This window comes from Molossus molossus, unplaced genomic scaffold (assembly GCF_014108415.1).
Source record: "Molossus molossus isolate mMolMol1 unplaced genomic scaffold, mMolMol1.p scaffold_m16_p_8, whole genome shotgun sequence".
NCBI classification, from domain to species: domain Eukaryota; kingdom Metazoa; phylum Chordata; class Mammalia; order Chiroptera; family Molossidae; genus Molossus; species Molossus molossus.
Window position 1 is genome coordinate 36,460,801 of NW_023425402.1, and position 16,610 is coordinate 36,477,410.

The window sequence follows — 16,610 nt, forward strand, 5'->3', positions numbered from 1 at the left end:
ATGTTTCTCTCTCTCTCTCCCTTCCTCACTCTCCATCTGTACAAAAAATGGAAAAATATCCTCGGGTGAGGATAAAAAAAAAAAAAAAATCTAGGCCAATGCAAACAAATCACTTGAAGGGCTGATGTAAATGTAGATTTCTAGGTCCCACCCCTAGAAATGTTAATACAGTAGGTTTGGGATGGGGCCTAGAAATCTGCATTTCTAGTAATTTTTCAGTGATGCCTATCCACACTTTCAGTAGCATTTAGATCCTAGTTGTATACTACCATATTATTCCCTAAACACAAAGTGTAGGTTAGTAATATAATAACATCCCATTCATCCCAAATTCATCTTTCTATCAACTTCAGCCTTCTGAGAAAACAGGTAAAAACCAGAAAGTAGACAGATACACAGTATGAAATTTCATAAATAACTTAACCATGTCCAAACATTTAAACCAATACTATTAATTTATAAGAGAGCCTAGTGTACTATTATTCATAGTTCCTAACTGGATTTTATTATTAGTCTTCAAATGCATAAAATTGAATTAGAAGTATCTCGCATCTTCAGTGAACAATCAAAACTTTTAAAACAGACAAAAGAATTCAAAAATATGGTAGACTTGATTTGTGACATACATAATCCAGCGTGGCTGTGCATCTCAATTGGACTTAAGTATTATTTACCATTCTCACTGGTTGCAGCGCAAATAAATACGTTTGCTTCTTATAGAGACAGCTCTATGAGGGAACAAAACATGGAATTTGGAGTCAAACAGAATAGTTTCAAATCCAAGCTCCTCTACTTACTGGCTGTGGATGACATTCACTTTCTGCAACTAAGTTATCTCATCTAGGCAGCCGCCTCCCTAGATGGAGTGAATAAAACAGACGGGCAAGTTCCCTAGCAGGATTCCTAGTGAAATAGAGATCCAAGTCTCTTCTCTGTATCCTTCAGGAGCATGGGAGATATTTAGAGGGGGTAGGATATGCAGTCACCCAGACCTGGGCTGCATATTCATTATCTGTCGGTGCTTCAGTTTTTGCGTTTACAAAGTGGAGTTAGTAATATCTTTTTTTCTGGGTTAGTATAAGAATGATCAATAGTATGCATATAGTGTTTGGTTTATATTAGGCCTTCAGTAAAAATCAATGTAATGATTATATTTGTCAATCTGCCCATCTTGCAAGTGTGTTATATATTTTGGAAAGATTTATATCCTACATGGAGAAAACTTAAAGTGAAACTAACAAAAACAAAACCAATCCAGCAGTTCAATATAATTTATTCATTATGGTTCTGGTTGTCTATAAGTTGCACATTATAGGTTAATGTTTAAGCCTTACCTTCACACAGAAAAACAAATGAATACTTTAATATTTTGAATATTTCTTGTGATAATATATGAATAAATGTCTATGCTTGAATATATCTATATATGCGTGTGTGTATGTATACACACATACGTATATATACATATATATAAATATATATACATAAAGGATTTTAATGTGTCCTACGTTCTCAGTATTACACAGAGCTTTCTATTATTACTCTTAGAGCATTAGTTTATATAGATTGATTTCGGGTTGGGAATTTGAGATCTTAAAATTTAATATTGATATTATTATCCAGAAAAATACAGTTAGGAGCCTGAGTTTAGAAGTGTACGTAACAGAATTACAACCTGGCTTCTCTATTCATGAATTTTGTGACTTGAGACAATTTACTTAACCATATTGAGTCTCAAGTCCTCATTCATAAAGTGGTATAATATTTTCTACTATGGGTGTTTTGGGGATTACTACTAGCATTTATAACATGCTTAACATAATATATGTCATAAATTCCTAATAAAGAATAGTCTTATTTACTTATTTTGTATTTCACTATGCACTTGGTAGTGATAATAATAAAATTGAATCACTTAGACCTCAACAATTTTGTTCTAAAAATAAAAAATATTTATACTAACATTGTCTCTAGTCTCAAAGTCAACACACTTAATGGGTAGATAAATTAATACTAATAAGGATCACAAATGCTGTAGATGTTTTCTGTTAGTCAAAATGGGAGAAAAAAAGGGAGTGATTATCTCAACTTGCAGAGATCAAGAAAGGCTTTAAAGAAAATGACATTTGGTGTCAGTTTATTTAGTTGAAGTAAAACATTTTTGTTAAAATTTTAATAATGAATATATAAGGCAGAAGACTAGATCAAAATAATGAACAGAACACACATACAAACACATCCCTAGCTACCCAAATATTTTTAAATAAGAGAAAAATTAAAATACAAGCAAATTCAGAACAGAGCTAGAATGTAAGAAGAGGTATGATTAGCAGACCATAACTCTTTAGATATTCTTCAAAGATAGAAGCCCAAAAGACTTAATTAACAAAAGAAAACAATATGCCAACCCCAAACACAAGCAATAGAAAATTGCTACCAAAATAAAAGCTACATAGTGAATTATTATGTTTAGTGATAGCCAATATAAATATAAAATAGGGAAAACTATCAGTGCAGTTAAGTCAAGAAAAGCATTCATAATGTCAGGGACATCTTAGTTCATCTCACCACTCAGCTCTACTCCTAGACATGTGCACTAAAGAAAACCAGACAGCAACCTAGGTGACTAAGTCCCAGGCTAACACTCTAACAATTGAGGACTTCAGGACTGGACTCTAAAAGGTAGGTGCTTAGTATATGTGTCAAGGTCGAAGAGGCAATCAGCCTGAAGCAACTTGGTATAGAAACTTGACAAGGATAGGAGAAGAGAGGTAAAGTGTCTACATCTGAGGGTAATTCACAAGTGTGCCACCATTCCATCAGAGAACAGTCAACTTTATTTTGATAGTAAAAATTGAGAAAACATTTTGTGTGTTTGGTAGAGGATGGGTGGTTATGGTCATTCTCCACATCTGTCATATTCATATAACCCCATTTTTTTCAAATTACAGTTTTTTTTTTAATGATTCTTGGTAATTTTTCAGAGTGGTATAACCATCACCATAAATCAGTTTTAGAACATTTTTATACCACCAATAAGATTCCTCATGTCCATTTCAATGAATCACCATTCCTGCCCTCAATTGCAGGCAACTGCTAATCTACTTTTTGTCCTTATAAAAGGCCTTTTCTGGATTTTCAAGTAAATTATTATCAAACAATTATATATATTATCTATATTATATATAATTAATATAATAAATTATATATTTATATATATTATATCATATATATATGAAAATAGGCTTGCATATGTTTGTATAAACAAGGAGAATGCTGAGAAAAGATACACATTTGGCTGTTGACATTGGTTAAAATCAGAGGATTGGGATGAGACCAAAGGAGTCAGAACAAAAACAACTAAATAAACACTTCTCAAAACAAAAGAAATATAAGCCGATAAAAGTTATATGTGAACCGAAAATTAACATAGAGCACATTACAAAGAACATAGAAGTATAATAAGGAAAATCAACTACAGTGTGGATGAAATAACGTTTTCACTATCAGCCTGGGGAAAATTCAGAAGACAAATGACAACTCGTGTTTTTGGGGATTTTGAGAAATGGCCATTCTCATGCTCTGCTGGTGTGAAAGTATATGAAAACCTCCTGTTTTGGAAGGCAATTCATTAGCATATATCAACACTTAAAATGATATTACCAGGAGCAATCCTACTTTCATATTTTTACTATCTATCTATCTATCTATATTCATCCATCCATCATCTATCTATCTATTTCTATCTATCTATTTCTATCTATCTATCTATCTATCTATCTATCTATCTATCTATCTATCTATCTATCTATCTATCTCCATCCATCCATCATCTATCTATCTATCTATTTCTATCTATTTCTATCTATCTATCTATCTATCTATCTATCTATCTATCTATCTACCTATCTATATCCATCCATCCATCATCTATCTATTTCTAGCTATTTCTTTCTATCATCTATCTATCTATCTATCTATCTATCTATCTATCTATCTATCTATCTATCTATCTTTTTTTTTTTTTTAATCCTCATCCGAGGACATTTTTCCATTTTTTGTACAGACAGAGAGGAAGAGAGAGAGAGGGAAACATCAACGTGAAAGGGACACATCGAGTGGCTGCCACCCGCACGACCCAACCAGGGCCGGGGACAAACTGCAACCGAGGTACGTGCCCTTAGCGGGAACCGAACCCGGGTCTCTCCGGACCGCAGGCCGACGCTCTAACTGCTGAGCCAAACCGGCCAGGGCCATCTTTCTTTCTTTCTATCTATCTATCTATCTATCTATCTATCTATCTATCTATCTATCTATCTATTTGTTGGAAGGATATATATGAGGAGAGACTGGCACACTGGCCTCTTTGCTGTTCACAAAATAACCAAGGAAGGCCTTTGCACTTCAGTTTCATAGAATGCTTTTCCTTCATCTATCAGTCTGGCCCACAGTTTGTGCCTCTGGTTATTTGGCAGTCGACACCTCATTAGAGATGCCCTTCCTGAAAACTTCTAAAAGAGTACTTCCACTTACTGCTCCTGCCCTCCCTGGCTCTTTATGCCAAGTCATGTTTCCTACAGCTCTATCTAAACATGGGATATATTCCCAGTCTATCTTTATCGTTTGCTTCTTCACACTAGAATATAAGCTTCATGATACTGGGGACTTGTTTCTTGATAAATACCTGGCACATAATAGACACTGAATAATATTTATTAAATGTTAAATGGATGAACTAGGTTATTATAGTTATCTGATATTATATGAAAGGAACATTTCAGAGTGTAGTTTTAATCTTTATTTTTATTTTTAATTATTTATTTTTACTGTTTTCCTCCTCCAAAAGTATGTATCTTCCTAATGTGTATATTCTTTTATTTAGTTATTTTTTTAAAAAATCACAGATCAAATACAAATCAATCTCTCATCTTTCCAAATTAATCCAAGGGCATGTTTTTAGTTATATTCTTTAAATGACCTAAACAAGTGTAAACTTAAACTGAATTGAAGACCTTCATTTTCGATAAGGTAAGAAGTTTGAAGGGTGATTGCAGTGATTGAAGGTGTTCCATAAATAGTGATGAAGAAAACCAGTTAATTATTTTGTGTTTAATTTTGTGGGATGACTGTAGTTTTGGTCCAAACCAACTAAGGACAACTTCCCTTCTTTATACTACACTAGAGGGAAAACATTTTTCATTCTTTTGGACATCTAATTTGTGACCAATGAAGCTATTTTGGTTTAGCAGAAGGTTCTAACCCCTGATCTAAGTAATGGCTTCTTTTATTGCAATCTTTCCTTTTGATTAAAAAAATCATTTTAACTATCAAACTTTTTTTCTTAACATTTTTTTCTTCTTTTTACATCACTGTTCTCAAACTTATAATTCCCAAAAGAATCATTATTTTCATAGTTTATGTGTAGTACAATCTTCTTAGTTTTAACAGAATGAAATAAAAAATAATGTGGATAGCATGCATATTCAGAGACAGAGCAGTCAGTAGTGTGGATATCTTGATATCTCATTGATTTAAGGTATTTCAACACATTTGGAATTTTAAAAGAATATGTTATAATATGCCTGGCAGAAATTACAAAGCATTAGAGAGAGGAAGTATCACTATTACTATGATACATTATAGTTTAATATTTCTATTTGGTGTGATTATTATATTTACAACTTAGTGCCTCAAGCTTCTTACCGTGGTTATTTTTATTTTGTTTGAGTTTGTGAGGAAAGGCATCCTCCCTTCTCCACAGGAGAGCAGACCCGTGATGTACATCGATGCTATTGGGCCTCTCACAGCCCAGAAATGTCAGGTCAGGAGATCAGGCATCTCGAGTTGCCATTTCCCGTCTCTAGGTTATAGTGACCCTCTTAGTTTATATTTGTATCTCTATCCTTAAGAGACATCAACATTTATATAATATATAAAGTGTAACTGTTTTTCTATTGTAATATATATGAAGAGATCGACTTTTCAGTAAAAGTGAATAGTTTTCTCAAGGGTTTGGGGGATGAGAAAAGAAATTTGGGAGGGAGGAATCATTCCTTATGGTGGTGATGGTCCCTTTCCTTCCTCAGAATGGCAGAAAAAAAATTGATAATGTACTAATTTCCCCAATCGATGTGCAGAAGATTTTACATGTCTTGTATGAATTCTAATATTGCCAACAATATTTTTATAGACCATTCTGCACATTCTCCATGAATAGATCATTTCTCACTAATATCTTCACTATTAGAAAGTGTAACAAACTATTTGAAACAGTTGTAAAGTTACCTGTCAAACAGCACAGTTATGGAGTTTGTGTAGAGATTCACTGAGAAGTAATATGACCTCAGAGATCTCTGCCAGGAATAATATAAATGAAATGCTAACCCCTCCACAGATCCAGTGATGCAGTGCAGGTGAGCTGTGCTTGGCTGCCATCAACATGCTGTTAATAGAGAATAGTTCCAAAGGGGCATTCTATGCTATTAATTTTCCTAATTCCTTCTGCCCCAAAAAAAGGTTTAAATATTCTTCCAAGGTATGAATATTTAGGTCATTGACTAGTAGGTTTTAGAAACCATTATGGTTATACTTAGTAAATTAGAGGCTGTGTTTTGAGGCAAAGATATCATTAAAACATTATATTTTCCCAAAGAGTGATAGTGTTGAACGATGGCCAGTATGTTTAGTATTCAAAAGAGTCAATAATTTCCTTCAAACAAAGGGGAATGAAGAAGGTTCTAGTTAATTACTTGTCACATGTTGACATTTCATAAAGTCACTTAAACTTTCCACACAATTTGAGAAACCCATTGAAGAGTAATACTGACATTCTAAAATTTTAACTCAGCATTTAAGAATAGTGATAAAATATTCCTTGGTGTTGTATTTTAAATATATGTTTTTCAGAATTTAATTTGCTTAGTAGAGCTGTGTTGGCATGCAGGAGGCTGATGGAGAAAAGGGTAAGTCACTAGACGTGGACTAAAGGGTCTGTTCCAAGCTCATTGTCACTGTGGGCAAGTGATTAAACCCAGTTGCCTTTCCTGGGAGGTGATGGTATTGAATTAAGTGACCTATAGACTTCTTTCAAGTTCTAACATTCTGGTAATAAAAATATTAATTATTTTTATTCTTTTGATAAAAATACTTTATATCATGCCTTTACATCCATTATAAAATCCTACATCTGCCTTAGTAGGTTATAATTTTTTTTGTCTTAGAAGAGATTACTATTTTAATATTTTAAAATTAAGTATGTGAGGAGAAATTAATTCAGCCTCCATCTAAATATCAAGCATGTTTCAGCCACTTTACATGAATTATCTCTTTCAGCTAAAAAAAAAAAAAAAAAGAAAGTAACAGGTTAAGTATTATTGTCCTCAATGTACAGAGAAGAAAGCTTAAGCCTAGAAAGGTACATTGACTGACTAAGTGTATTTCAAAAAGCAGTGAATCAGGTATGCCCAACTCTAATGACTCCTTTTCTCGCTGTACCACTTGAAATGAAAACACGCTTGTCATTCCTTGGAACAAAACCTGAGATATTTTGTTATTGTAAAGTGATACTGACAGAAAGTAGTAGAATGATAAAATAATCACTATGTTTTGTTTTTTTTAAACAAGTCAGTGAATTACTCATCTATAATATGACGTCTTTCTATTTCCTGACAAAAGTAAATAACCATTTGTATTTACTTCAAAAATCCATCAGAACTTATCTCCAGATCATATACAATAATGAGGAAAACATTGTGTGTGTTTTTTAATGAGTGGTTGCAGACTTTTCTCAGCGTGAAACCTGTGTCAAATAACATTCTTTTCATTATAAACACAGAAATGAGGTAACTCCAACTTAAAATTAAGCAGGAATCATCTTGCAATGACAGGTGTTTCTGCTATGTTATGATATCATTTCCAAGGTAACTAACTAAACAGAGCATCAGAAAGGAAGGATTATGTTAGTAGGTGTGAAATAAACAGCAGGAGGACACTTTACAAAACTTTATAGAACCTTGAAAATAGATGATAGTTTTGGTAAACATTGCTACCAGCAATAACCTCTATGCAGATAGGGAGGGGATAAAAAATGAAGTTCATGGTGAAAACCAGGCCAATGTTAATTTATTAGAAATAGGAGAATTTATTCTAAAAGCTTTCTCCATGGTACAGTTTTATTAAGCAAGCTATTTTTCAAGTTCTTTGATGACTATGATTATGTTAGTTGTGATATATTGCTTTGTAGTGGATAAACGTATGGTGTTTCTATGATTTCTTTCTTTCTTTTTTTTTTTTTTTTTAATAAAAGATGTTTCAATTTCTTTCTAGTATATACAGTCATAAAATGCTCTTGAGTATAATGTTTATCTCAAAACTAGGAGCAGAAAAAATATATAATTTCTCTGTAGGTATCTGGTTGGCAATGGTTTCTTGGAGGAAGAAAGACATCTTAGAAAACAGGGATGTGGGGTTAGTCCTGTTTGTTTCGATTACTGTGGCATATCAAAACAAACGTGTTCAAGTTCATAGTTTTCTGGAAAAGATGATTACTTTTAATTGCTCCATGGAATCTAATGTCAAAAAATAATTCAAAAGCAGAGTACTGGGTTGACGAAGTCTCAACCATATGGTTCTGGTGTTTGAGAAGAGTGGCCAATTTCAGAGAGGAGGAAAACTTGATGGAGAGATGGAGTCAAGAGGCTGCCAACGTGGAATGTAGAAATGTATACAGGGCCCTGGCCAGTTTGGCTCAGCGGTTAGAGCATCGGCCTGCGGTCCGGAGAGACCCGGGTTCGGTTCCCGCTAAGGGCACGTACTTCGGTTGCAGTTTGTCCCCGGCCCTGGTTGGTCGTGCGGGTGGCAGCCACTCGATGTGTCCCTTCACGTCGATGTTTCTCTCTCTCTCTCTCCCTTCCTCTCTCTCCCTTCCTCTCTCACCCTCCCTCTCTATCTGTACAAAAATGGAAAAATATCCTCGGGCGAGGAAATGTATACAGGATTTCACAGCCTCTGCGGTCTTAGATTATGATTCTGAGGACAGGGAGAGAAAGGCTCCTTACTGAGGAACACAGAATTGTGCCTACTTCACACTGTACCATGTAGATGTTCAGCTGATATGTGAGATATATATATCACATTGTCATATATATATATACATATATATATATAGTCACATTTTCCTTATCCTTTCATCCACTGATGGACAGTTAGGTTGTTTATACATCTTAGTTATTGTAAATAATGCTGCTGTGAACAAGGGGGTGCATGTATCCGTTTTAGTTAGTGTTTTTTGTTTTTCCTTCAAATGAATACTCAGAAATGAAATTGCTGGATCATATGGAAATGTTATTTTTAATTTTTTGAGGACCCTCCATACCATTTTCAAGAGTCACTGTAATAATTTATGCTCCCACCAACAATGCATAAGGGTTCCCTTTTCTCTACATCTTTGCCAACCTTTATTTCTTCTATTTGATAACAACCATTCCAACAGGTGTGTGGTTTTGATTGGGATTTCCATGATTAGTAACGTTGAGTATATTTTCAAGTGCCTGATAACCATCTGTATGTCTCCTTTGGAAAAATGTCTATCAAGATAATGTGCCCATTTTTAAATCAGATTTATTTAGTTGTATAAGTTCTTTATATACTACAGATATTAACCCCTTATCAGATATATGATTTGCAAATATTTTGCCCCATTCAGCAGGTTGCCTTTCATTTTGTTGATTATTTCCTTTGCTATGCAGAAGCTTCCTAGTTTGATGTAGCCTCACTTATTAATTTTGCTTCTGTTGCCTTTGCTTTCAGTGTCAGATAAAAAAAATCATCACTAAGACCAATGGCAAGGAACTAACTGCCTTGGTTTTCTTTTAAGACTTTTATGGTTTCACATTTTACATTGAAGTTATTAATTTATGTTGAGTTAATTTTTGTATTTGGTGTAAGATAGTGGTCCAGTTTTATTATTTTGCATGTGGCTGTCCAGTTTTCCCTACACCCATTTACTGAAGAGATTGTCCTTTCCTCATTGCATATTCTTGACTCCTTTGTTGTGTATTAATGAACTCTATTTCCATTATTTCTTGTCTTTCTATATTGTTCAATTTATCTTGATTTATGTGTTTGATGTTATGCCAACACCATTACTATTTTGATTATGTAGCTTTGTAATATAGTTTGAAGTCTGGGAGTGTGATATCTCCAATCTTGTTTGTTTTTTTTTCTTTCTTTCTTTCAAGATCACTTTAGCTATTTGGGGTCCTTTTTGGTTTCTTACAAATTTAAGAATTGTTTGTTCTATTTCTCTGAAAATGTCATTGGAATTTTAATAGGGATTGAATCTGAACTTGCTTGAATAGTATGGACATTTCACCAATATTAGTTTTTCCAATCCATGAGCACAAAATATCGATTTATTTATTTATTTCCAATTTATTTCATTAACATCTATAGTTTTCAGTGTACATAGTCATTCACTTCCTTGGTTAAATTTATTCCTAGGTATTTTATTCTTTTTGATGCAATTGTAAATGGAATTGTTTTTTAAATTTTCTCTGTTATAGTTTGTTATTAGTGTATCCAACAAGTTTTTGTATATTTATTTTGTATGCTACAACTTCACTGAATTTGTTTATTCTAACAATTTTTTTAGTAGAGTCTTTAGGGATTTCTATGCATAATATCATGTCATTTGCAAACAGTGAGACTTTTACATTTTCTTTTCCATTTTGGATGCTTTTTCATGTATTTTTTTCTTTTTCTGTTTTGTCTAATTACTCTGGCTAGAACCTCTAATACTGTGTTGAATAAGAATGGCAAGAGTGGGCATCCTTTTTGCCATTAAGTATGATGTTAGCTGTGGGCTTGTCATATATAGTCTTCATTATGTTGAGTTAAGTTCCCTCTATACCCACTTTGTTTGAAGTTTAGTAATAAATAGAATTTGAATTTTGTCAAACGTTTTCCTGCATTTATTGGGATAATCATATGATTTCCCCCCCATCATTTTGTTAATGTGGCATATCACACTGACTTATTCCCACTTGCCCATGGTGCATGATCTTTTTAATGTATTATTAAATTCAGCTTGCTAATATTTTGTTGAAGGTTTTTTATTTTTAAAATTTTTTACAGTGTATTGCTTTATTGGGGAAGGGTTGGGAGGGGAGACACTATAGTGAGGAACAAAATCATTTAAAGGAATACAAGCTCAGGAAGCAATAATGTTAAAATAGTAATACACAAAAGGGTTAACTGTAATCACTTTCTAAGAGGACTTGACTCGTGGAACAAAAACTTTAATTGCCATTCAAAAAACATCTATATGAAGTAGAAATTGGTTTCAATAACATTAGTAGAGAATATGTTCTAGAAATCGGAGGTAACTGGATGTAACATCCTGGCAGCAATTTAACAGAACAGTCCCGGGTGGCTACGCTGAGGCCAACACCTAAGGAGGATGAAAGCCTTGTCTGTGGGGAATTTTGGACGGTACCTGGAGAAATATTATACTGTGCATAAACCAAATTGAATTGTTGTCACAAGTGATGTAAAGTTTAATATAGTAAACGTTTTTTTTTCTACATGCACTTCAATTTCACAGAAAGAGTGACATAGGATACCTAAACACAGAAGAGAGCATTCATGGAAAATATCTAACTCCTTGATATAAAATGCGTACAATTCCAAATGATTACACTATCATTACATCTAGGGCTTTCTGCAACTACAAGGTGGTGGTTACCATGGTATCAATATCTAAAAAGCAGCCACCACCTTCTTTTATTTGTGTTTCATTTTTGCATTTTTTTCTTCATTTTTCTTAATCAACTCTGCTGTTGTTGCTGCTTCTTAGCAAAACTGGTAAAAACAAAGTTGTAATCATTGAACATAGCACTCTGGCAATCAAGACGTTTAAAACCTTCAATCTTCTGGGGCGAAGAAAGCACAGTGCGACATTTAGAACTCTGGTTTACAAACAAGGCGGTCACAAATTTTCCTGGCTTGAAGACTTCCACAACTTTCCTGATCAGGTCATCATAGGAGGTCTGACTCAAGGTTGTTTCAAAGCTAACATAAGAAAATTCTGGTTCTGGAGTGATGTAAATAGTCCAATAAGTTCCATCCAATTTCATGCCATTCATTGAATACCCACAAGGATTGAACATTGTGGCATCAATGACAGAACCTGTTATCAGGTCACGAATTCCACTCTCACGAGTGACATCCTTTGCAGTAACACCATCTTTCATGTAGAACTGGTCCATAGCTGCTGGGTCAAGCTCATTCATCAGAATCTCCAGGGTTAAATCTGGCTGACTGATTACCCTGCTCTCTGGGAAATCCAAAGTAGACAAGTACCAACAGTCAGAATTCATACGTCCCATACAATATGCTGCCCCAGTTGGGAAAATTGCATTAAGAAGCTCTATTTCTTCCTGGAAATTCCAGTGTGGGTACCCTTGGTGAGAAGGCTTCATGAAATTCTTACGAGAATAAAGGAAGCTTTGAATTGAGTCAAACCCACTGTAATCGCTAGCAAGTTCAACAGGGGAACCAGTGCTTTCAGCAAGAGGGTGGTACCACATGTCTTCAAAATGAAATATCTCTTGGAGACAAACATGCTACTCTCACTGAGTACATAAGCTCCCTGCTTGTCAGTTTTTGTCACACTTATGATCGAACATTGCACATCCTTCAAAAGTATGTCCCACTCAGATCTTGGGATGGAGCAAAGATCCCCCATCCTTGATTTGTGTTGGGTTGCTACCTGAAGAACCAAACCTCCAGCAGTTTCTCGGTCCCTTTGAAAAAATGTGCAGCTTCCATCACCATGAGACTAGCGAACAACCAACAACTACAGAAAATCAACTAAATTAAATTCTCTTCTTCCACTGCTGCGGATTGTTCCAGCTGTTTCAGGTTCCTTTTTTTTTGCTATAGTTTTATAGTAACTTTAAAAAAAAAGGGATTAATAAAATTTTCCTGGCTTTTTTTTTGTGTGTGAGCGAAAGTTGAACGTGAGTCGGTTAGAAATAGAGGCAGATACAGTTCAGTCTCTCGCTGTTTCCCCGTTAGAGAGAGCAGAGCGAGCGCTAGCTAATGTCGCTGGCCATACTGTGGAAGCTCTTGAAGGTTTTTATACTCATGTTTATCAGGGATATGGTCCTATAATTTTATATTTTTGTATTGTGTTGTCTGGTTTTGGTATCCATGTAATGCTGGCCTCCTAAGATGAGTTTGGAAGTGTTTTATCTTCTACTTTTTGGAAGTTTGAGGATTGGTGTTAAATTTTCTTTGAAAGTTTGATGTAATTTACCAGTGAAGCCATCTGGTGCTGGACTTTTGTTTGTTGGAAGGTTTTTTTTTTTTTTTATTACTGATTCAATTTCCTTACTAGTAATTAGAGTGTTCAGAGTTTCTATTTTTTTTTTTAATTATTTATTTATTTTTTTGTTACAGATATTTCACCTTTTTACCCCATTGGCACCCCCCTCCCCACCCCACCCCCGCCCTGTCCCCGGCTTAGTTGTCCATGTCCATTGGTCATGCATACATGCATATAAGTTCTGTGGTTTATCTCTTCCCACCCCCCACCCCCTCTTCTGAGGGATGTCAGTCTGTGCCCTACTTCCATGTTTCTGGGTCTACCATATTCCTCAGACTGTTATGTTCATTATATTCCATATTTAAGTGAGATCATGTGGTATTTGTCTTTTTCTGCTTGGCTTATTTCACTTAGGATAATACTTTCCAGGTCCCTCCATGTCGTCTCAAAGGATAAGAGATCTTTCTTTCTTACCGCTGCATAGTACTCCATTGTGTATATGTACCACAGCTTTTTTATCCATTCGTCTACTGATGGACACTTGGGCTGTTTCCAGATCTTAGCTATTGTAAATAGTGCTGCTATGAACATGGGGGTACATATATTCTATTTCTTCATGATTCAGTCTGGGTAGGTTGTATGTTTCTAAGAGTTTATCTATTTCTACTATGTTGTCAATTTATTGACATATAATTGTTTGTAAGAGTTATAGGGTTTTTATTTTATTTTTTTTGAACAGGGCTCCTTGTATCAGGAGTTTAGTATTAGGGGATGCTGACTTGATAAAATGAGTTCAGAAGTAGAAGTAGTTCCTCTTACTGTTTTTAAATTAAAATGTTTATGTAAGATCTGTATCCTTTACTCTTTAAATAATTTTCCAGTGAAGATAGCTGGTTCTGGAATTTTCATTGTAAGTTGTTTCTTAATTATGAATTCAAATTCTTTTGTCCCTTAACTATGTATTCGACTTCTTTACTAGTTTTAAGGCTAAGTTTTCTATTTCTTCTTGTGCCAGTTGTGGTCATTTGGATTTTTAAGAAAATGGTAGTGTATAATTTTTTAAAATTAAACACTGTATTAAACAAAAATCAGTTTTAAAATTTATGTGTAAAACAGAATGAAAATTTACACAGGCTATCTTAAAAAAAAAAACAACCTTCGTGCTTATATTTATTCTTTATGAGATAATACTAAATACCTCAGATGGATTCTTATAAGACATTGTTATTATAAGAATTCTGTACTTCTTTGTCATGAGTTACCTCAGTAATATCATCAAGAGTAAACCTAAGGCACATTTTTTTTTTTCTGCTCTATGTTCCTGGTTCTATAAACATTTCATGTGAAGGCAAGTATAAAGTATTTCTTCCCTCTGAATAACATTTTCTGCCAAACTCACAATTTTAATTCTCATTCTCTCTCTCTCTCTCTCTCTCTCTGTGTGTGTTTTTATAAAAAACACAGATATTATGCCTGCCTAACTACTTTTATGAACCTGGTTCATTTTATGATCTGAGGAAATGTAGAGGAATGAATTAAGCTTTAACAGTCTTAAACATATGTTGCAAATATCTCTGTCTCAATTTTCCCCATACAGGGTAAGGCAAAAGTAGGTTTACAGTTGTGAGTACATAAAACACAGAGTATCTTCTTTTATTATTTATTATTATATTATTTTCCATACATACAACCGTAAACCTACTTTTACTCCATCCTGTATTAATTCATTTGAGTTTCCTTGCTTAGAAAAAGCAGCAGTTCTTAACGGTTTATCTGCAATATTTTCTACGTTAAAAATATATTACCTTTCTCCCTCTTTTTCTTATTCTCACTTTAGCTTTTATTTTATCAAATTGTATAGCTATAGTTATAATTTTCCTTCTATCCATCTGAATGTTTCAGTTGTACACTTTCTTCTTTTTGCCAAATAAACAAAGCTTCTTCTTTTACTCATTGTTTCTCATGTAATGTATCTAGGATTTTTTCATCCTTATGTGATAATTTTGAGTAATTGTTGACTGAATTGTATTTGTGAAAATGAGAACCTAGAATTTGGTAATCAGTTTTTCCTGGGGGGTGTTTTTTTCTGAAGTACAAAGGAAAATAAAAGTGCATTCAAAGGAAATCAGTTGAGGCGGCAAGATGAACTCACCACAAAGAAGCAGAGGTTCCTTGGGATACTGGAAGAGAGCTCATGGGGCTGCAGGTGCCTGTGATAGCTCTGTGTCTGCTCGGTGTCACTGTCATTATTACTCATTATTTCTACCATCATCAATGTCCTCATTATTTCATTCATTTTTAATGTCTCCAGGAAGAGAGCTAATATATAGATTTATTTTAAGTGGCCATACATATAATTTATCAGTGAATATATTTCTAAATTACTCTTCCAAAATAGCTCTCCTAGTGGAAACTATATCAGATTTATCACATATGAATAAACACAGCCTCAGATTTATTGATTTCGTAACTGTGTGTGGAAACTTATATTTAATAGCATAAACTAAATTTGAGGTTAGTTTACTACTAATAAACTAGAGAAAAGATATAGCTTGACCAGTCTTTGTGTCTACATTTTATTGCTTACTTGTCCACAAGAATATATTTTTATATCAGCTTTAATAATGGATGATTTTTGAAAAAACAGATACCTTCTAAGTCCTTGGAGACACTGAAGTTTATGTACATAAATATTAATTCTATAGCTCCCTGTAATATTTTTCTAATCAATCAACTAGCCCTCTTAGAACATGTTAGTAAGAGATATTTAAAATGAAACTTCAGGGTTAGTCATACAGAATGTGATGGACATATGGTAAAAGGAAACTCAGAATCCTAGGATTAAAATGGCACAGAAAAGATTATCCTGAGGCACTATAATTTCATATACTTGACTGAACTTGTGCAGGATTTTTTCACAGGAAATTTACAAGGATAAATATGCAGATGACAACCATGTTTTCTTTAAATGATATTTTAGTTTGATAAAAATAAGTTCTTTCCAAATGATATAAGAAATTTATATTGTTCTCTCTCCTTCAAATAGGTTATGTGGGTGTGCAATTTATGTCAAAAGCAACAAGAAATCTTAACCAAATCTGGGGCCTGGTTCTTTGGAAGTGGCCCTCAGCAGCCCAGTCAGGATGGAACCCTAAGTGATACAGCTGCAGGTGCTGGTTCTGAGGTACCCAGAGAAAAGAAAGCACAGCTCCAAGCGTGATCCCCGTATCAGACTCCCCTGAGCACAGCAGCTGCCTCCTCCCAGGGCACGGCTCCTCCAGGT

At 34.2% G+C, this 16,610-nt stretch overlaps 1 protein-coding gene and 1 pseudogene across 1 annotated transcript in view; one reads left to right on the forward strand and one right to left on the reverse strand.

Moving 5' to 3' along the window:
- Positions 1–16,610, forward strand: part of RIMS1 (regulating synaptic membrane exocytosis 1) — a 428,918-nt gene that overhangs the window by 232,209 nt on the left and 180,099 nt on the right. Inside the window, exon 4 of the mRNA XM_036248759.1 lies at positions 16,374–16,543. Within this exon, the coding sequence (XP_036104652.1) occupies positions 16,374–16,543 (170 nt within the window). The remainder of the gene's footprint in view (positions 1–16,373; positions 16,544–16,610) is intronic.
- On the reverse strand, positions 11,826–12,828 carry LOC118621109 (annotated as a pseudogene).